Source organism: Chelonoidis abingdonii, chromosome 2 (assembly GCF_003597395.2).
Source record: "Chelonoidis abingdonii isolate Lonesome George chromosome 2, CheloAbing_2.0, whole genome shotgun sequence".
Taxonomy (NCBI): domain Eukaryota; kingdom Metazoa; phylum Chordata; order Testudines; family Testudinidae; genus Chelonoidis; species Chelonoidis abingdonii.
The window spans coordinates 269,104,041-269,126,933 of NC_133770.1; the positions used below are offsets into that span (position 1 = coordinate 269,104,041).

General features: G+C 44.1%; 1 protein-coding gene across 1 annotated transcript in view; it reads right to left on the reverse strand.

Moving 5' to 3' along the window:
• The window catches only part of RSPO2 (R-spondin 2), a 158,897-nt gene extending 137,603 nt beyond the window's left edge, over positions 1–21,294 (reverse strand). Inside the window, exons 1-2 of the mRNA XM_032800326.2 lie at positions 21,179–21,294; positions 20,611–20,897 (exon numbers count right to left, since the gene is read on the reverse strand). Coding sequence (XP_032656217.1) covers positions 20,611–20,704 — 94 coding nt within the window. The 5' untranslated portion in view covers positions 20,705–20,897; positions 21,179–21,294. The remainder of the gene's footprint in view (positions 1–20,610; positions 20,898–21,178) is intronic.
• Between the last annotated feature and the right edge of the window lie 1,599 nt (positions 21,295–22,893).

Below are 22,893 nucleotides of genomic sequence, written 5' to 3' on the forward strand. Positions count from 1 at the left end.
AGAAAGAGAGAAGATACACCTCTGTGTGTTCAATTCCCATTATTGTCTTTGTGCTCCGCGGCCTACGACTCTACGAGCGAGGTCAGCCAGGAGCACCATGACAGCAGCAGTACGCTACAGTATCAGACTGGAGCTATCTCTCTACCTTGCAAAGGCAAATGAGCTGTCTGTGTCGCATGCTGCAGTAACTTCATCTCGTCAGCGGCATCCAGTACCACTATGGTGACAGTGACAAAAGGCAAAAACGGCCTCCATGGCTCCATGCCTATGGCGTCTGCCAGGGCAATTCAGGTGGAAAAAGGGCGCAAAATGATTGTCTGCCATTCTTCATGAGGAAGAATGAGTGATGTACATTATATCCCAGAATCACCTGTGACATTGTTTTTGCATTCACCAATTGACTTGGATTCATACTCAGAACATTCCAATGGGCGGGGGAGACTGTGCGGGAACTATGGGATACTACGGGATAGCTACCCACAGTGCAACGCTCCAGAAATCGACGCTAGCCTGGGTACATGGATGCACACCACCAAATTATTGTGCTTTGTGTGGCCGCGTGCACTCAACTTTATACAATCTGTTTTACAAAACCGGTTTATGTAAAATCGGAATAATCCTGTAGTGTAGACATACCCCCTGTGCAGTGCCCTATTGTCAAATTTGCTTTTCCATTCTAAATCTTTGGAAAGATTTCACAAGTCCTCAGTGAAATTAGAACTCAAGACTAGAGCTGATTAAAAAGTAGCAAATTTGCTTTTTTAAGGGAGATTTCAAAGTTTTCTGCAAAAGTTTTTTAATTAAAAAAAAATTCAATAAAGACTTAGTTTTCAAAAGACAAAAATTGGAATTTTACACCTTGCCCCCCCCGCAAATCAGTTTGACAAAAAAAATCTGGAAAACATTAACCAAAATAAAAAATTCCTGCCAAAATACCATTTTTCATCAAAATAGCATTTTAGCAAGCTCTACACATGACCTGGGCTTTACAGGCCAGTGCTGTAACCTAGAGCTATGGAGCATTCCTCTGAAGAAAATAAGGAGTGAGAAGCGACATAGGAGGATGAACAGAAAAGGATAAGTAGGGGTGAAGTTGCAAAGTGTCTCAGGAAAGAAGCTTGAATTTGATAAAGGACAAGAGAGAAAGCCAGTGAAAGTTATGATTTCATGAGGGGAAAGGGAGTGGCAGAAGGCCAAGATGACTTTAGCAGTTGAGTCCTGGATAAAACTGTGAGAGGAAGGGAGGTGCCCTGAGGAAGATTACAGGAGTCAAGAAGAGAGATACACCATGGTTTTAGCAGCAAGGATAGAGAGGAAAAGGTGAATTTTAGAGACAAGGTGGAGAATATGAAACTCATTTGTGTCCTTAAAATCTATCTTGCATTCTCAATATAAACTGAACTAGAAGAGTTGGAAATGGGTGGGAGCAGGAAAAACACTCCTATGAAACTTCTCTGAGACAAAGAACAAAGACTTTGACCCTCCTTGGTTCCTTGTTTTCAGACACCAGGCACTTGCTTTTTCCAGAATGTAATGCTGAGAAATTACGCTCTCTGTAAGTTGCTTTTAACATGCTGTTTTAAAATATTAAGATGTCCACATAGGGGAGTTACACAACAGAAGAATAAATATACTATCCTAATTCTATAGCACCTTTCATCCAAGGAAATCAAGGCACACTACAATAATTTAACTAAGCCTCACAATACCCCTGTGAGAGAGGCACATACTATCATCCTTATTTTACATATGTAGAACTGAGGTACTGAGATTTAGAGCCTGACTAACAGACATGCAAAGCATCCACAGTTCCCATTGATGTTGCAAATTCTACTTCTGAAAAATCAGGCCCTTTCTGACTTGTCCGACGCCTGACAGCAAAAGTAAACAGCAGATCTGTTCAATGGAGCTGGTTGAAAAATGAAGTTGTTTTTTAAAAAAACAACCAACAACAACAAAGATTTCATGAAAATTTTGAAATTCTGAATTTAATGACCAGCTCTTCTGGGAATTTTGGCTTTTGCCATCTTGGCTTCAAATCGCATGCTGTTACCGCTAAACCACTCAAGATATTTAAGTAAAGCTGTAAACTGTAGTATCAAATAACAAATGAGGTAATCACTCTAGGATATATTTGAACATAAACAAGAATGTTCAGCTAATTAAATTTCTCCTTTAGTTAAACACTGGCATCTAAACCAATGAGAAGTTATCCCATGCAATGGAATGTCTAAGGGATTATTACATTGTTACTGCTGAGGGTAGCGAGGGATGGAGTATAGTTTTTAGATATTGTAATTAATATTTAGTTTGCAAAGGAAAAATAACCTTCATCATACTACAGGTGCATCTACACTTAGAGTTGGGGGTTTGATTCTCAGCTGGAGGAGACATACTCATGCTAGCTCTTGTCAAGCCAGGGCACTAAAAATGGAGTGTAGCTGCGGCAGAGTGTGTGATGAAATGTACTCAGGGCAGCTAGTCCATTCTGCAGCTTGCATGGCCACAGCTACACTCTGTTTTTAATGAGCTAGCTCAACAAGAGCTAGCATAAGTATGTCTCCTCCAGTTGAGAATCAAACCCCCAACTCCAAGTGTAGACATACCCTGTATGGTTAAATGAAGCAGCTAAATGGTTTACCAGAATCTAAACACTAGGAATGTTGGCTAGAAATCAGGTATAAATAGGAAAGAAGGATAACATCAAATAAATGGCTCCAACCATAAATTGTTTCAATATAGACCTTTGGGAGGAATAAATGACTCCTCCACAGCATTTTAAACTTTGAAATGGTGTGTCCTTTCCCATTACAGCATGGGTCATTTCTCTCAGGTTTGGCCACTGACTGCAAGCACATTCTAAAGTGAACATAAGAACATAAGATTGGCCATATCGAGTCAGACATAATTTCCCTTCACAGAAATCATGCTGACTTTTCCCCAACAATTTATGTTCTTCTATGTGTCTGACAATTTTATTCTTTACTATTATTTCAACTAATTTGCCAGGTACTGATGTTAGACTTACCAGTCTGTAATTGCCAGGATCACCTCTAGAGCCCTTTTTAAATATTGGTGTTACATTAGCTATCTTCCACTCATTGGGAACAGAAGCTGATTTAAAGGACAGGTTACAAACCATAGTTAATAGTTCCGCAATTTCACATTGAGTTCTTTGAGAGCTCTTGGGTCAATGCCATCTGGTCTCAGTGACTTGTTACTGTTAAGTTTATCAATTAATTCCAAAACCTTCTCTAGTGACACTTCAATCTGTGACAATTCCTCAGATTTGTCACCTACAAAGGACGGCTCAGATTTGAGAATCTCCCTAACATCCTCAACCGTGAAGACTGAAGCAAATAATCCATTTAGTTTCTCCGCAATGACTTTATCATCTTTAAGGGCTCCTTTTGTATCTCAATCTCCAGGGGTGCCACTGGTTGTTTAGCAGGCTTCCTGCTTTTGATGTACTTAAAAAACATTTTGTTATTACCTTTTGAGTTTTTGGCTAGCCATTCTTCAAACTCCTTTTTGGCATTTCTTATTACATTTTTACACTTAATTTGGCAGTGTTTATTCTCCTTTCTATTTACCTCCTAGGATTTGACTTCCACTTTTTAAAAGATGCCTTTTTATCGCTCACTGCTTCTTTTACATGGTTATTAAGCCACGGTGGCTCTTTTTTAGTTCTTTTACTGTGTTTAAGTGGCAAGTAACAATTATGCGCTGAAACTGGAAACATTTAATGTTAGTTAAAATTTCCTTAATTTTGATTTTTTTTTCCACAAAACAAGTACATAGGAATTGCCATAATGGACCAGACCCATGGTCCCTCTAGTCCAGGGACTCCCAAACTTGGTTCACACCTTGTTCAGAGTCAGCCCCTGGCAGGCTGTGAAACGCTTTGTTTACCTGAGCATCTGCAGATACGGCTGCTCGCAGCTCCCAGTGGCCGTGATTCATCATTCCTGCCCAATGGGAGCTGCGGGAAGGAGTGGCCTGGCACACACCACTGGGAGCTGTGAGAGGCTGTACCTGTGAATGCTCAGGTAAACAAAGTGTCTCACAACTTTCCACAACTCCCATTGGCTGGGAACGGCAAACGGTGGCCACTGAGAGCAGCCGTACCTGCGGACGCTCAGGTAAACAAAGTGTCTCATGGCCCACCAGGGGCTTACCCTGAACAAGCTGTGAACCAAGCTTGGGAATGCCTGATCTAGTCCAATATCCTGTCTATGACAATGGCCAGAACCAGATGCCTTAAAGGAAGGGGTAAAAACCCTGCAGCAGTTGTGGAGTAATCTGCCCCTCACATTAAGTCTTTTTCCTGAATTCTAATAGTTAGACTTGCCTAAGCCTTCAAGGGTGAGGTTTAATGGCTCTCTTAAAAATTTTGTCATAGCTAATTATGAAAACTCTAGATGTTCTTGATAGCTATATAAAAATATTTCCTGGTTTTTGACCTGCTCTAGTTAAGTGACACTTGCAACTTAATTTTTCAGAGGAACTGAGCATCTGCAGTCCCCATTCCTTAGCACCTTCCTGAGCCTCAGCTTCCATCTTTGTAAATGACCCTCCTCCTCCATCATAGCGGTGCTGGAAAAAGACTGAGATCCTCCAGTAGAAGGCACTCTAGAAGTGTAAGGTCTATAGTAAGGAGTTAGCATCTTTATAGGGACCACACACTAAACACATGGTCTTGAAGCACTTACAGCTAGATTATGGGGGGTGGGGGGATCAGGAGACAACCATTGATATTGCACCCTTCTGAGTAGCCACTGTACTCTACGTTTTCAGTTGGACTCTAAAGTGGAGTTTTAAAGTGTAAAGTGCCAATACAAGTATTTTCTGAGGCAACTCAAAGCTAAACATATGAACTACACGTGCAGTGCTTGATCAGTTAGAGAGCACACACTGAGCTCTAAGTGAGGATAAAAGCCACAGAGTGTAGATGAAAAAATGTTAAGACTTTTGTAATTAGAAAGAGCCAGCTGCAGCTAATAAGGAGGAGGAATGTTAAACTGGGATTTTTTTTTTTAACTTTACTGCAGCTGAGACATTGAAGCCAAGCAAATCACTGGACCCTTTCATTGTTTGACTGCTGGTAGAAAACTGCCTATGGAAAGACTACCAGCAGCTGATCTGGTAGGAACACAAGTCCTAAATGGAGGTCTCTCATTCAGGTCAAGCTTTGGCAAGCTCTAATCCTTCTCAGGTGACGTTACTTGTATTCGACCACATCCAGTTGATCTCCTCAAATATTTTCCTTCCTCTCCTCCTTAAGCCTTCCAGAGTGTGTTTAAGTAGCACAGACTAATGTTATTTTACCCAGTGAGCCTCAGATTACACCAGGACGAACATGCAGTAGTTTCACTTAGTAGCTACTTGGAAAGCTATTAAGAGAAAACAATGTGAGACCAAGTCTGTTTTAGGATTCAGGTTTAGAAGAGTCACATTACAATCCTTCTCCAAAAGTTAGGGGAAAAAACCTACATGTATTTATGCTGCTGCTAATGTTACCATAAGTAAAACAGAAGTTGAAAGCTACTAGATTTTTTTCCAGGAGTCTGATGGAAACAGAACTGGAAGGAATGAAAATGAGAGTTAGGTTCTCAAGTGAACTCCAACTCTTATTTAAGAGAATTGCCCAGCTTTCAGCCTTTTGGGTTGGAGCTCAACATGTCTGACACTACAAGAGCACTGCAGTACAAAATGCACAGAAGCACCATTTAAAAGTTACAAGGAACGCAGCATGCATCATTCTGATCTAATTCACGCTGGTATTACTACTAGTATAATTCCACTGAAATCACTCCAGATTTACCCCAGAGGAAGCAAGCTCTGAATCAGGCCCAATGGCTTGGCCATTTCACTCACAGTGTGACACTGAGTGTATTATGAAGTGTTCAATGGGGAAAGAAGAAATAGAGGAGGGAAAAGCTTATATAAAAGCTAGGTAGGAAGGTGGGAAGCAGAGCTCCTGGGACATGTGGAAGATCAGGGATAAGATCAATAGTCCAGGTCACTCAGATTAACTCCTCTTTCCACCTTCACTTTCCTTTCATTTTGTTTTTTAATTTCCCTTAAGTTTCTACTTCTGTTTTTTCCAAGCTTTGCCATTTTTGTTCATGTGAAACAGTATTAAAAAAAGGAGGGGCATATTCCGGGAACTGTGTTGAACCTAAATTCTTGCTGAGGGGAAGTGACAGAACTGGGAGTTCCTGCTCCCTCCCTCCCCCCGGAGACCATGAAACAACATGAGGTTGTCAATGTTTCCTACAAATGGGCTAGGAGAATTATGAAGCTGCAGAGAGTTCAGCTTCCCAAACCTTTGTATCCTGGGAATTCCTCCAGAGTAAAGAACCCCAGAGGCTCTCCATGATGCCCCTCTGCCTCGCCAAGGGTGAGTTGGACTAAGACCCAAGTTAGCAATCAAGAAGAACAAAAACCACTGTCTGAGAGCACTGCAGACAAGACCTATGTTAATAAAGCACAGATGAATTAGGCACAGATTATATCCACACCTGAGGAGAGGAGAAATATAGCTCCTCTCCTTCCTGCCCCCCAAAAACAAGCTGAGCCAGATCTCTCTGGAGCAACCACTAAAAAGCCTCTGCAAGAGTGTGTGTGCACATGGGTGAGTGGGGTGGAAATTACACAGCGGACACAACAATCACTCCCCCGTTTCCACATCTGCTGAAAGAAATATAGTCACGCCAGAATTCTGCAATTTCAGATTGAGGCTTGCACTATAATGACATCTTAAAGCAGAAAGGCAGCATGATTCAGTGGATATGGCATTGGAATGGGAATCAGGAGACTTACCAGCTATTCCCTGGCTCTGCCACTGATCTACTGCATGATCTACCTCTGTTTGCCCCCCTCTCCACTATGGCTGTCTTGTCTATTTACTCTTCAGGGCAGAGCTATCTTTCACTATGTTTCTGCACAGTGCCTAGCGCAATGGGCCCCATAGGCACTACAGTAATACAGAAAATTATAATATTCTTAACTAACATTTGGAATATACTCTTTACAAACAGACTCTCAAAACACACAAGTCCCACTGAGATTGCAATGAGGTTTTTGCTGCTGTAACATTTTTGAGTGAAAAAAATAAACTTGCATCAACTTAAACATTTTCCCTAAACACATTTTAGGAGAACCAAAGTTACTTTAATAACTTTAATACAAAAAAACCCCAACCAGGTTCTCAAAAATTTTAGCCACAATTTTTCCTTTTTAATGAGCCTCAGTTCTGAAGAAGTCTTTGAAATCAGGCACATCATGTGGAGAGTTCAATAAAGAGTGTATTGAATGAAAAAAAATTGTGGTGACCTCTTGTAATTCCGTAGCATTTCATCATCACAACAAAAACCACAACCTACTGTCATCACAGCATCCTTAGAATCAGTGCTGTTCACTAGATAGCAATGTTTCATTGAGAAAAATATCTTGAGTTCAGGACACTTGTGCAGAACTGAGATCTCTACAAGATGCAATAGCTGATTAACTGCCATTACAAAGCACAGGCATTATCTACTTCAGCCTACGGCAGCACCTCAGCATATGGATAAAGCAGAGTGTTAAGGTTTATATTAACATGGACCTTGATGAGCAACAACTTTTATACGTGGCAAGATAAGAGCACCCCCTTGTGATTTCCTGAATTCTCCCCATTAACTGTGAGAAAGCTGGGTCCAAGCCACAATGTTCATATCCAGACTTTATGAAAGTTTAGGGCTCATACCTGGTCTGAAGGTCTTTCCTATCATTCAGTTGCTGCCATAGCAATACATCCATGAGAGAAAGACTAGGCTGCCTAGCTGTCCCAAAAGAAGCTTTACTGGATGGAAGAGAGAGGTTAGCTGCATGACTTCTGCCCTCCTATCTGAAGATGACCATCCACAGGAGTGAAACATAGGGGAAAGTAGCTAGATCATCATGGGAAGGGGTGGGTTTGGGGAAAAGGACAGCAATTTCAAGATGTACCTTAAACAAGGACAAGGGCTTCAGAATATAACATCCAAAGAGAAAGAATCAATAGGCAGAAGTTTTTCTGCAGATTTGCTAGTAGATTCTTTAGGTAAATATGTCAGCAGATTTGTATGAAAGTGTATAATACCCACTACAAATCTTGTGGTAATAGATGCCAGAAACTAGAAGGCATCATTAACACAAGCCTAGACTGAAATGGATCAGCGCTATTGTTGTGATGACATACTCCATCCAGCACATCAACTTGGAGCAATGCTAAGGGCTTGGGAAGTTTGTGCCGGTGTAGCTATAACATCACAGATTCCTACTGTAGAAACTATGGACTAGAGCAACATGGAGTTCCACTGATGCAGCTAACCCCAGTATGTTACCAGGGTACATTTCCCAATACAGATCCTGTCTTAACTGATGTAGCTTGTCTACACTGAGGGGTTTACACCAGAGGAGCTGCACTAGTACAAAAGACACCCAGTATACATAGGGTCTAAAAGTTGAAATTGCTGTATTGTTCTTTCTATACTTCTTTAGCAACACTTTTCCTACCATACTCCTTTCTCTTCACAGATAACTTGAGCATTGTAAGTATTTACATTTGTAAGTAGAAAAATTCTCCAGATAATAAAGAAGAAAAATCTGGAAAATTTTGCTAAAAAGGGACATAATCCAATGGAGCAGAGTCCAGTACTGACCACTCCCTAATCCATCCACTCTGGATTATTTGTAGAAAAATATTAATTTCCTGTTTATAGGGCTTTGCATTTCTTAAATAGAATTAAAGACACCTTTAATCCTATAGTGACTATATATGATGTTTTCTGTTATCCTCATCCATAAGTGTTCATAATTCAGTCAAAGGAATGTTTCTATTTACTCTGAAACATAATTCTGAAACAGTATAAGATTGTTGTAAACATTAGGTATAATTTGTTGAAGTCATTCAAACACACAATCTGTTCATCTGATAGAAAGGGAAGAGAGTAAGAGTTCAGCATAAGATTTTCTCAAAAAATCCCAGAAGTTAAGGGGCAAAAGCTTATAGCTACATTGAGTATCTGGCTGCAATTGATTACATATTTTGAGAGAGGGGGTATTTAATTGATGTAGGTATTGATTTCCATAGTCTGCAAACTATGAAGACATCAAAATGACGTTCCAGGAGCCTATGTTATTATACTGGATCAGGGGACTTTAATATTGTGGACCACAACTCACTAGGAGATTGTTTTATGGGCATCTCTCCTCCCTTTGCCATCATATGATCAAGGTATTTAGGATATTAATTGTTTCTTTCTGCTTTCTTTTAGGAAGCCTTGTCTTCCCTCCCACCCTACCTATTTTATCTTTTTTATTTATGTCCTTTAAGTGGAACAACTCTTGATATAAAGAGGAAAATGTGGGAAAGGCAATCACTGACCTTTCCCATTCCATATTCACTAAACAAAATGTGGGACAATTATTTAGACATTTAACAAAAGCATATTGAAGACTAGATAAGATTAAAGCAAAGTTACATGAATCAATTTATTTGTATCACTGTAGTATCTGAGCATCATCACAAAGAAAAGCCAGCACTGCATGACCAGCCAGATCACCAGCAAGTGCTCCATTGACCACAGTTTGGTAACTGGAGATCAGAGTCATGAGTGCGTCTTAGAATTTGAGATGTCTGAGACAGAACTATCCAACGTCAGGGGGTGGGATTAGCTTCTCACACCCTGGTGATGGTCTTGGAGGCTGTCAGAAATCCCCTTAATCTCTGGAGAAAAAAGATCTGATATGTACCTGAAGCTAAATGAGATTCTTGTGAAATCCCAAGGGTTTTAAGGCAGTTAGAGGTGTTGTCTCCCTGCCATACTTAGGAGCTTAGCTTTCATGCCAGCCCCCAACTAATAGATGTGTTGAAATCTGAAGCCTCAGTCTGTCAAAAGAACCCACCCACCCCCTCACCACAGAGCCTCCTGGCTGCTACAAAGATGCAGAGGAAGGCTGGCACTACTTTACACTTCAACCAGCCTTATTTTTCATCCTAGTAAGTATCTCCAGAGCCTGACACTGTTGCTGTCAGCTTTTCCAAGCAGCAGCAGCAAGAAACCAGTTTGATTCATCTCAGTTCACTGCTCCTCAGATTCTGAATAGCAGTACAGAAAACTGATGAGACTGCTCACATCTCATTCTGGGGCAACTTGGCAAGTCTCAAAGCATCGGTGTGAGCTGAAACAGTCAGTCTGCACAGTTAGAGAAACAGCACTTCATCAGGTCATGCTTGATTCATGTTTGCAATGTTTTCTTTGCAACAACAAGGGCTGAAAACTTACTGTATATGACAGCAGATTCTGATAAAATTGCCATTAAAGCTTCAGACTGGCTCCCTAGGATGGATTGGTCAAGCTCCAAGCATAGCCTTCTCCTTCGCCTATGTCACCACCTTTCCCACCCTCTGCACCAAACAATTTGTGAAGACAATTTAGTATGAAAGACTAGAGTAAGGTGAAATCAAAATTCTGTGACTCAAGTTATATAAAGACACAAAGTTAAAGCTGATGGAGACTCTTGATCCTAATCAGTTACTACACACTAGATCAGGAATCAGCAACCTCTGGCACACGGCCCGTCAGGGAAATCCGCTAGCGGGCCGGGATGGTTTGTTTACCTGCAGTGTCTGCAGGTTTGGTCAGCACATCCCTCAGCCCGCACCACTTCCCGCAGCCCCCATTGGCCTGGAACAGTGAACCGTGGCCAGTGGGAGCTGCAATCAGCTGAACCTGTGGACGCTGCAGGTAAACAAACAGTCCTGGCCCGCCAGCAGATTTCCCTGACAGCCGCATGCCAAAGGTTGCCTATCCCTGCACTAGATCATGGGTTAAATGACTGCTTCTTGGAGCAGCTAGTTCTGGAATCCACACAAGGAGAGGCAATTCTTGATTTAGTTGTAAGTGGAACACAGGATCTGGTCCAAGAGGTGAATATAACTGCATCTCTTGGTAATAGTGACCATAATATAATTAAATTTAATATCCCTGTGGCGGGGAAAACACCACAGAAGCCCAACACTATGGCATTTAAGTTCAGAAAGTAGGGACTACACAAAAATGAGGAAGTTAGTTAAACAGAAATTAAAAGGTACAGCGCCAAAAATAAAATCCCTGCAAGGTACGTGAAAACTTCTTAAAGAAACCTTAATAGAGGCTCAACTTAAATGTATACCCCAAATTAAAAAAACATAGTAAGAGAACCAAAAAGAGTGCCAACATGGCTAAACAACAAAGTAAAAGAAGCAGTGAGAGGCAAAAAGGTATCCTTTAAAAAGTGGAAGTTAAATCCTAATGAGAAATATAGAAATGAGCATAAACTCTGGCAAATGAAGAGTAAAAATATAATTAGGAAGTCCAAAAAAGAATTTGAAGAACAGCTAACCAAAGACTCAAAAAGTAATAGCAAAAAAAAGTTTAAGTACATCAGAAGCTGGAAGCCTGCTAAACAACCTGTAGGGCCACTGGCCAATTGAGACGCTACAGGAGCACTCAAGGACAATAAGGCCATTGTGGAGAAATTAAATTAATTCTTTGCATTGGTCTCATGATTGAGGATGTGAGGAAGATTCCCAAACCTGAGCCATTCTTTTTCAGTGACAAATCTGAGGAACTGTCCCACATTGAAGTGTCATTAGAGGAGGTTTGGGAACAAATTGATAAACTAAACAGTAATAAGTCTCCAGGACCAGATGCTATTCACCCAAGAATTCTGAAGGAACTCAAATGTGAAATTACAGACTACAGTTAGTAGTTCTGCAACCCAGGGGTCTCCAACGTGGTGCCCACGGGCACCATGGCGCCCGCGGGGGCATCTTAATGCGCCCGCGTCCTGGCCCCCAGGAGACCACCTGCCAAAATGCTGCCAAATTTCAGCGGCATTTCAGCAGGGACGCCTCTCGATGATGCCGCTTGCCGTCGACAAGTGACATCATTGAGAGGCGTCACTGCCGAAATTCGCTTGAAACTATAGTAAAGAAGAAAATTGTCAGACATATAGATGAACATAATTTGTTGGAGAAGAGTCAATATGGTTTTTGTAAAGGGAAATTATGCCTCACCAATCTACTAGAATTCTTTGAAGGGGGCAACAAGCATGTGGACAAGCGGGATTCAGTCGATATGGTGTACTTAGATTTTCAGAAAGTTTTTGACAAGCTCCCTCATCAAAGAGTCTTAAGCAGGGTAAGCTGTCATGGGATAATTGGGAAGATCCTTTCATGGACTGGTAACTGGTTAAAAGACAGGAAACAAAGGCTAAGAATAAATGGTCAGTTTTCAGAATGGAGAGACTTAAATAGTGGTGTCCCCAAGGGGTCTGTACTGGGACCAGTTCTATTCAACATATTCATAAATGATGTGGAAAAAAGGGAAAACAGTGAGCTGGCAACATTTAAGTTCATACAAAACTACTCAAGATAGTTAAGTCCCAGGCAGACTGCGAAGAGCTACAAAAGGATCTTTCAAAACTGGGTAATGTACATTGGAAAACATAATCCCAACTATACATATAAAATGATGAGGTCTAAATTAGCTGTTATCACTCAAGAAAGATCTTGGAGTCATTGTGGATAATTCTCTGAACACATCCACTCAATGTGCAGCAGCAGTCCAAAAAAACCTGAATCATTAAGAAAGAGATAGATAATAAGACAGTAAATATCATATTGCCTCTATATAAATCCATGGTACACCCACATTTTGAATACTGCATGCAGATGTGGTCACCTCATCTCAAAAAAGATAGATTGGAATTGGAAAAGGTTCAAAAAAGGGCAACAAAAATGATTAGGGGTATGGAATAAATGCCATATGAGGAGAGATTAATAAGACTGGGAGTTTTCAGCTTGAAAAAGAGACGACTAAGTGGGATATGATAGACGTTCATGACTTGTGTGGAGAAAGTAAATAAGTAAGTATTATTTACTCCTCATAACACAAGAACTATGGTCACCAAATTAAATCAACAGACAGCAGATTTAAAACAAACAAAAGGAAGTTTTTCACACAACGCAGTCAACCTGTGGAACTCCTTGCCAGAGGATGTTGTGAAGGCCAAGACTACATAACAGGGTTCAAAAAAGAACTAGATAAGTTCATGGAGGATAGGTCCATCATAGCTATTAGCCAGGATGGACTGAGATGGTGTCCTAGTCTCTGTTTGCCAGAAGCTGGGAATGGGTGATGGGATGGATCACTTGATGATTACCTGTTCTGTTCATTCCCTCTGGGGCACCTGGCATTGACTGCTGTCAGAAGACAGGATACTGAGCTAGATGGACCTTTGGTCTGCTCCAATATGGCTGTTCTTATGGATTTCAGGGGGTTGTGACCAGCCTCCCTATTTAATAGCTTTATGGAAGTGGTGGGGGGGCAATGTCCTAAAACTTTTTTCTGCTATAACATAGGGTCACAGGATGGAAAAGTTTGACAACCACTTCACTAGATCTGTGCAAAAACAACCCGTGTTACTTGATTAAGAAAAACTACTATCTCTGCTTTTTCAAGGAAAAACCTCAATTCCAGAAAAATGTAGTGAGAATTCTCTTGTAATCAATGTTATAAAAAAAAGCAGATTCCTGATCTTATTTCTCTCTACTGCAACTAAGGGCATGTCTACACTAGAAAGTTAAGTCAACTTAATGTAAGTTGATATCCAGCTGCTGCAGTAATTAAGTCAGTGGTGCATGTCCACACCACACTGATTGTGTCGGTGAAGTGTGTCCTCACTAGCATCCCTTGCATCGATGCACAGAGCACTGCATCATGGATAGCTATCCCACAGTGCAACTAGCCACAGGGGGTTTTGGGAAGGGCTTGCAGTGCCTCATGGGACCAAAACATTGTCGCAGGGTGGGAATAGGATCATGGCTTCGGCCTCTCAAGATGCAGTTTCCTCCCTCCCTCCGCTGATATCAATAGTAAACAATCCATACTTTTCTCATGCCTTTTTTTGAAAGCCAGGCATACATCATAGCCCAAGAAGCATAGACCAACTCGGCTGTGCACTCTTGTTGTAAGCATTACAGACAACTCACACCTTATCTTGCAGTACTTCCAGAGCTGAGACAGGAGCCGTCGTGCAGAACATTGCAATGTCATTCAAGCAAACCTGCTGCAAGCCATAGAATCCAGTTGCTGCTGGCAGTTACACAGCAGCTGAACAGAGTGAAGTACTGTTTCTAGTCCCGGGAAAGAAGCACTGACTGGTGGGATCGCATCATTATGCGGCTATGGGATGACAAGCAGTGGCTGCAGAATTTCGAATGTGGAAGGCCACTTTCCAGGAACATTGTGCAGAGCCTTCCCCAGTCCTGAAGCACAACAATGCTAAAAATGAGACCTGCTTTTACAGTGGAGAAGCAAGTGGAGATCGCTCTGTGGAAGCTTGCAATGCTTACCTGCTAGCGGTAAGTGGGGAATCAGTTCAGAGCTGGTAAATCCACAGTGAGAGATGTTGTGATCCAAGTGTGCAGGGCCATTAATCAACATCTGCTAAGAAGGGTAATGACACTGGACAACATGCAGGACATAGTGGATGGTTTTGCCACAATGGGGTTCCCTAACTGCAATTTGGCAGTAGATGGCATGCAATCCCTCTCTTGGTACCAGACTGCCTAGCCAAAGAGTACATAAACCAAAAGGAGTACTTCTTTATGGTTGCAGGTGCTGGTGGATCACAGGGGGTGTTTCATCGACCTCAGTGTGGGATGGCCAGGAACGCAGGTCTGTCCAGAAAACTGCAATCAGGGACTTCCTTTCCAGATCACAAAATAACCATTGATGATGTTGAAATGCCAATAAACGATCCTGGGAGACCCAGCCTATCCCTTGCTCCTATGGCTCATGAAGCCATACTCTGGCTGTCTGGACAGCAGTAAGAAGAAGTTCAACAACAGGCTGAGCAAATGCAGAATGGTGGTGGAATATGCCTTTGGATGTTAAAAGGGTTGCTGGCACAGTTTGCTTACTAGGTTACTCCTCAGTGAAAGCAATATCCCCATTGTTATCGCTCCATAATATTTGTGAGGCAAAGGGAGAGAAATTTCTGGAGGGGCAGGGCATGGAGATAGCCTTGCAGCTAATTTTGATCTGCCAGATACCAGGGCAATAAGAGGAGACCAGCAAGGAGCTCTGCATCACCAGGAAGTTTTGAAAATCTATTTCAATAACGAGCCACAGTAATGTCACTGTTTGTCTGCGTTGTGCCTTCCCATACCATCCCCTCCGTGGCATCAGTTTCCCTGTACCTCCTCTATTCCCCCAAAACCTCCATAACTGGAATAAATAAAGAGCATTTCATTCTCAGAGTGTTGACTTTTATTGCACAAAGAAACTGAAAAAACAGAAAAATAATTTAACCTTGGGCAAATGATGTGATAAAATTGGGAGGAGAGAAACCAAGTCAGCTTGTCTGTGAAAGCACAGTACTCTTGCCCATCAAATGTCTTTGAATGGCTGACTTTTATTCTTAGTACCCTCTCCCAGTGTTGAGTGGAAAGAATACTGAGCTTCCCCTCCCCCCCACCTCCTGGAACGTTTGGGAGAAGGGGATTGGGAACAGGGTTATGCTTGTAGGCAGTTCTGCAGAGGGAGCCAAACTGCATTTCTTGAAGCTCAACCAGATGCCTCAACATGTCTGATTGGTCCTTCATAATCCACAGCATCTCATCCTGAGTGGCATGCTCACGCTCATGCTCCTGGGATACTCTCCTACTGTCCATGTCCAGTTTTTCAGACAATGAAATCCTCCTGATTCTTAACTCCGTGTAAGCTCTCCCAGAAGCGGTCATTATCTCACTGAACATGTCATTGTGCATTCTCTTTTTCCACGTTCTATCTGTAAAAGCCTCTCCGCCGGTGTGGAGGACGTGCCAAAGGCCAAGCCTTCCACTGTAAGGCAGGCAAAGCACAAGGCAACCACTGTCAGTTATACCCTGGGTCTAGTACAAAGTTGCTATTTAAAAAACACTCCCCTTGTTACACTCAAGTGGAAGCCAGAACATAATCAGAATCACTAGCTATTCAACAAACAAGTTTGCTGTTCCAGCCATGGCGAGTATGGCCCAGAAGCTTGTGCTGCAACTTCTGGGAAACCCACGTTGGGAGCACAGGTGGGCAGATGGACAATAATCTCTCCCCCTAGCAACACAGATGTTGCTCTGAGACCTGAGACCAGCATTAAGCCTTCCAAATTGGGGTCTTCATCCGAGGCAGCTCTAGGGGAGGGGTGGTTTGCAGCCACGAGAGAACACAGGAAGCCCACTCCCCCTTCCCTTAATGTTGGTGGTAATAGTCGTACTGGACTTGCAGAATCTGAGGTCAGTGCTGACCCCTGCCAACTAAATCATCAGTATGTTAGGGAAAGTGTGGTTGAGGGACCCAGAAATCACCATACGTGCTGGATAATATGCTCTATTGTTTCCTATATGAGCACTTATAATGAAAACTTCCACAGTCTTCCCTAGGTGACCCTATGTGATATTAGTTTTCTGAGGGTAACAGAGGTGGCAAGGGAGCAGATACTGTAAGCATCTAGATACAGACTTGGTCCTCGTCTGCTATGCTGTGGACCGCAGTGATGCCAGCAGAGTTAATATTGGAGTAGCATGGGGAAGACTTCCACTGTAGTGGAAGAAATAAGGCAGCCCTCCCCTGAAACTGTCTGCAAAGGATTACAGAGTACCTCCATAAAAATTTCCTAGAGATCTCCATGAAGGATTCCCAGGCCATCCCTTTGCACATAAACAGTCTTTTCTGTGGGGTATTCTCTGCCTAGCTGGAGCAGCCACTGGGAAGCACTTTTTCTTCAGATTAAACATAAAATATAAGAGAATATAACCCCTACAGTTCGATTGGAATTGCATACTTACCAGAAGTGCCTTCCCTGGCATCACACTCAGCCACGATGCTGTCCTACAACTGGCTGGGCTCTGGGGTTAAAAATAGCTCCTGACTCTCTGAGAGAATGGATCCACCTCTCACCTGTCTCCCTTTCTCCTCCTTCTTCCTCACCCAGAATGTTCTCCTCGTTGTTGCCTGAGGTGGCCCCAGACTCAGACTCCTTGGAGGTATCCACACTGCATTTGGGGGTAGTGGTGGGGTTGCCACTGAGAATCACATGCAGCTCATTGTAGAAGCAGCATGTCTGTGGTGCAGAATCAGAATGAGTGTTTGCCTCCCTTGTCTTCTGGTACGCTTGCCGAAGTTCTCTGATTTTCATGCAGCACTGCTGTGTGTTCCTGGTTCAGCCCTTCTCCCCCATGTCCTGCGCATTTGTAAACTTCAAATTTTTCATCCACTTTTATTGTATTATGTTACATAATTTGGTCTGGGATGGGAAAGCAGGAGAAGGAGGAAGAAAAACATATGATCAGCTTTCTCCAGTATTTACTATACTCTCCTGGAAATGCTAGCTATAAACCCCATTTCCTATGCACAGAAATACAGGTCCACAGGTCATTGTCCAGATTTTTAAAATGCTTTGTTTTTTAAAATCAGTTAATAGGATAAATTTGCCTGACATTCCAGACTGGATGCAATTGATTCCTACTGCACAGGAAAAATGATCTATGTCAAGAATTTTATTTCATTAAGAAAATGATATTATGGAGCAGCTGAGATCATATACTATACATAATAGAATGCCAGAAAATTTCTAACTGCCAGTACCCCACAGTGAATGCCTGATTATTTACAGATGGGAAATGGAAAAATTGTGAAATTACAGAAATTTTGAATCCCTGAACTCAGACATTACTTCAGTCTGTATGTTGCATTGTAAATGTCAATTATAATTTCAAATATATTCACAGATCTTGCCTTTAGCTCTTATCATCAGCCACTTTTATTTCTTTAAAATTTATTAACTGAAACTATATTGCATTCTCCGCAGTCCAAAATGAAAGCCTTAGGTGATAGCACAAAACAGATCCAGTAAGTCAACTGTCAATAGCAATGTTATTTCATGAGTAATCAAATGTCCATCAAGAAACTAATTTAAATCAATCTCCTTTGGGAAAGCCAGTTGTCCAACAAGTACAACAATTGGTCTAAGATCAATCAGTGAACATGAGATCAATTAAAACCAGCTTAAGTTTTTGTAGGGGGACAATTCACGCAACTCAAGTTAGATCTCTATTCATTTCTATACTCCCACAATGCAATCCTTAAGCTGTGTTGTAAAGCAGAAATACTACTATCACTCTCCACTGTCTAGCCAGCACTCTAAGTAGTTCCACATTTAATTAAAGACAGTGTACCCTTTGTTAGCACTGATAGTCAGTCTGGTCACTTTAAAGGACTGCTGCAGTTTTAGCCATGCATACAAAAATTTAATTCTGCAAACCATCTGTTGGAAAAACATCAGAACTAAATCATTTTACAATGTAATTTTGATCCACTCAGAAGTTTACATGTGCCTGAAAGTATAAGCCTCTTCTGCTTAGCAGTTTATTAGGACTTATTTTTGCTAAGCACTGGAGATGTTAACAGGTTTACCAACAACCTTTTGGTTACAAAGTCTCATGAAATGTGAGAAGTAATAGCTGAATTACCAGATTGTTGTTCTTAACTATGGTGGGGGGGGAGAAGAGTGAGGAAAGTGGAAACGAATATAACTACTTAAGTTTAGATAGATACCTATAGTTGTTCTAGATGAGGGCAAGACCCAGAAAAAACAACGCTGAAATTGAGAGAGAAGATGCAGTAACACTTTTGTCCACATGGGTGCTGTAATGACATATTCCACAACACCAATAACTAATCTCTAGCAATTCCAGTTTTTGAAAACCTCCAATATCTGGAAGCAAAACAAATTAAGACTTTGTGATAATTCTCTAAAATGTATTCCTCATACAAAATCATCTCTCTGTGTGTCGTTAAGGTGTACTTCAAGAATCTCACTATTTAAAAAGCAAGGATCCCTTTCAAAACTTCTTAAATTGATTTTTAAAAACGAATGTGTGCAGAAATCAATTATCAATCTCCTTACATTATAAAGTGCCCAATTCCTTGGGACAATATAACGAGGAAACAAGACTCTACTAACGCCTGACCTACACAAGTATGTACTGAACAAAATCCTATTTTAGTTCCTGAAATACATTTAGATCTTTTTTTTCCAGCTAAAAATATTCTTTCATAGATATAAACCAACAGCATTATGTAAAAACCTTTGACTGGTTCGAAACTAATTTACAGGGTAAATGACAACGTAGTTTACTTCCAGTGGTAAATACAAGCTCATTAGTAGTTGTAGATCTATGCAAGGTAATAACTTCTGAAGGGTAGAATAATTTACCATGTGCAACTAATCACCATAGGCATAAGACCAGATCCCCTCTGTAAAACGAGCTCAGGAGTACTCGGGACTGAAAAGTGCTGCATCCGCTTGGCAAAGGGCATTAACTCAGTCCCGGAGCAGCAGAGCTAAAGTGAGAACAGTTTAACAGAGCAGTGAGAGACGCGCAGAAGCGCTGTCCCGGGGAGGAACAGAGGCAGGAACATTTCTCCATAAAGCCCGTTATAAACAGATCACCTCCCAGGATGGGCAGGGGAAGAGTCAGGACCCATTGACCTAGAATCACCAGCGCTGTCACGACTATCTCCTGGGACAAAGCGGAGTCTCTGGGGCTGCGGGTGGCGTTGCATGAAATTACTACGTAGATAATCAATAACCTGGATCCTTCAGGTCCCAAAGAGAGAGGGGTCGCTCGCTCGCACACAGGCGGTTACCCGCTGGTTATCGCGGGGTCACTCATCAGCAGGGAGTAAGCGCTGGACTGAGACTGTGGAGGTGAATGTAGATCACATGGCCATCAATGTACCTGTGACTTTAGATTCACTGCCGCTCTGTTCACCAGCACGTCTAATGTCCTGTACCTGGATTCTGCCCTGTTGGTGCTGGGATGGGCAGTCGCATCGCACACGCAATGTGCCCCTTTCACTGACAGGCTCCCGGCACCCAATCGACCCTATTCTAAATAGACCTCCCTGCAAACCGGGCGTCGCAGCGTACAGCGCCGACCCCCAGTTTCAGCACGATCCCTCCCGTCCCCCAGCAGAGAGCCAAGTTCAGCGCCTGGTCCCACGGCTCTCGCTGACAAATGCGGCCAAGCGCAGGTCGGCTGGGATTTTCAACTCCCCGCCTGCAAACGGGGATTTCCTCAGTCTGGGACCAAGCAGCCCACGGGGTGTCTCTGCGAGTTAGCGCAGCGCCGAAACCCTGAGGGGAGCGGGGACTCAAGGCAGGGCAGCTGAGGCGGTGCCTTCTGTCGATGGGGTTTTAAACCACCTGCCAAGCAGCCGAGCTCAGTGGGGAGGACGCGAGCGGGAGCGGGCAGGCCGCATTTGTTGCTCCCCAATAAGTAACTTTAGGTTAAGGCTGCGCAGCGCCACCAGCGCACACTCCCTCCTCCCCGGGAGCTGACAGGTCCCCAGCCGTGCGTGCGGGACAAGCGCTCCCACCCCGTGCGTGCGGCCCCGAACCCGGACCCAGCCGCCGCCGGCCCCGGCTAGGCAGAGGGGCAGCCGCCGGCGGTCCGCACAGCCCCGGGGGAGCAGTGGGTGCCACACTACTGACCTCTCTTGCTGCGTCTCCAGCGGCTGGCTTGGCAGTGGCTGTAATCCATACAGTTCAGGACGAGCAAGGCAAAGGAGAAGAGGCGAAACTGCATCCTGGGCGGCGAGGGGGCAGCTTCTCTCTGAGGGTGCAAATCAGCCGGCTGGCGGGGCCGGGGCAGGAGGTCCCAGGCTGAGCGCGGGGGGCCGCAGCGGTAGGATCCAGTCTGGCTGCGGAGTCACCACCCGCCGGCCGCTCCCCTGCCCAGGCGCTGCGAACTGGCAGCAGCTCCCAGCATCTCCTTTGATCTGCAGACAAGGAGCAGAGTGGGGTGTGTGTGGGGGGGAGGTAAGTCCCACCCTCCCTGCCTGCACCGAGGCCACGGGGATGGCAAAGCGGAGCGGACCAGCCAAGAGCCCCAACTCTGCCCCAGGTGGCTGCACTCGGGGAGCCCGGGGCAGGCTCGGCCGGGGCTAGCTGTGCCAAGGCAACGCCGGGCTCTTTTGTCCGCCCCCACCGGGGACTGGAGGGGCAGGAGCCCTGCGGCCCGGGGGCGAGAGCGGGGCAGGCTCTGGCGCACGGTCCGTACCTTCAGCGCCGAGCGGGCAGCGGAGCGGCCCCTCCAGCCACCCTGCGGCACCGGCAGCTGGTCAAGAAGCGGCGCCCCTCGGCTCTCCGCTAGCAACACGTGGGCAGGCGAAGTTTGGGAGCCGGGGCGCGGGGGCTCCGCGGGGCGGCCGGAGAGACTGCCTGGTCGGGAGACGACCCGGCGGTTTGTGCAACGTGCCCCTCGCCAGCCCCCCGCCTCTGCTGGGGAGCAACCAGGGGCGCTGCCGCCCCACGAGTCCGGCGGCGTCTCGCCTCCCGGCCCTTTTATCCCCGCGCTCCGGCTGTGACGTGGGGCTGTCCGGCGGGGCAGACTCACCCTCGCCCTCCGCAGCCGGGGCGCGCCAGAGGGATGCGCTGGGGGCTGAAGGCGGCAGTAAGTAGGTGGTGCTGTGGTCCACAGCATCTCGGAGCGGCTCCTGCGCCCCTTCCGCCAGGTCCTAGTGGTGCCTCAGGGTCCTAAAGCCCTATGCGTGGCAGCCTCCCTCCCCGGGCTTTGAATGGCAAAAGCCGCAGCCTCGAGGCTCTCCTCCTCCGCAGGGGCCTAATGCACGAGCCACTTCTCCTCTCCCGCTGCTCTCCAAAGCCCCATGTGCCTGCTGCTCGTGGTTGTGGGGCAGATGTTGGCCGCACTGTAACTACTTACTCTCACATCTCAGCTGTGTCTCTCTTTTCTGTTGCCAGTCGGCACCACACAGAATTTCCAATTTCTCTGCCTATGTCCCGAAGCCCCAGGTAGGGTCCTACAGCCTGATAGATCGTCTCCTCCACCCCTTCCTCTGGGGCTTCTAAGGCCTGGGGCCCTTTGCACGGGAAGGATCCAAAGCCCTTTAAGTCAATAGAAATTCTCTCTTTGGTGTCAATGTGCTTTGTATAATACTTCAAGTCTCTACACAATCCTGGAGCTTCTCCTACAGCCCCTCCTCCCAAGTCCTTAAACCCAGCATGTCTCCTGGTCTACAATGTCCTCAATCCACCTTCATCTGTTCCCCGTTCTTCCCCAGACTGAAATCCTTGTTCATCTCCTCCTCTTTCTCTCCATTCCTTCAGTATCCAAAAAAACAGGTTCATCTTCTTTGTTTTGTGGTCTTTTCCTCCTGAAAACTGCTTACCTGGAGAAAGTCTCCAAGGGCAAATTAAGTATGATTTGGTGTTCTAGGTGCATTATAAAAACAATCTCTGGTTGACTCAAGATTTTCAGTAAATGAGGCCCTGAACCTGCAAGCTGTTTTGCAGAGGCACACTTCCATGTCTGAAGAGAGCCTCACTAAAGTCAGCAGCCAAGCTCTGCTCAGAGGCTGATCTACGTGGAACACCTTGCAGGATCAGAATAATGTAAGCCTTCTGGAGACCTCAAGCATAATCAATTGGAATAATGTGCTGGCACAGTATTGAACCAATTCGTTATTTACCAGTCTGATTTCTTGTTTTTACAACACTTGAGCTCCATTCATTCAAAACTCAGCTTTATGTGTAGTGTGCTGACTGAAAAAAGATTTCCTTCCACACACCCCTGAAGAGAAGCCAAAATGCTGCTGCTGTTGCAATATAAAGCAATTGAACCTTTACATGCTTTATGGGGCTCCACAGAGCATGATCTTGAAGTATCCCAACTTCACTACACAGAAGATGCAGTTCTTAAAATGAATGTTACTAATATTTGTATAATCAAAAAATCCTATATTATAGGATATTCTT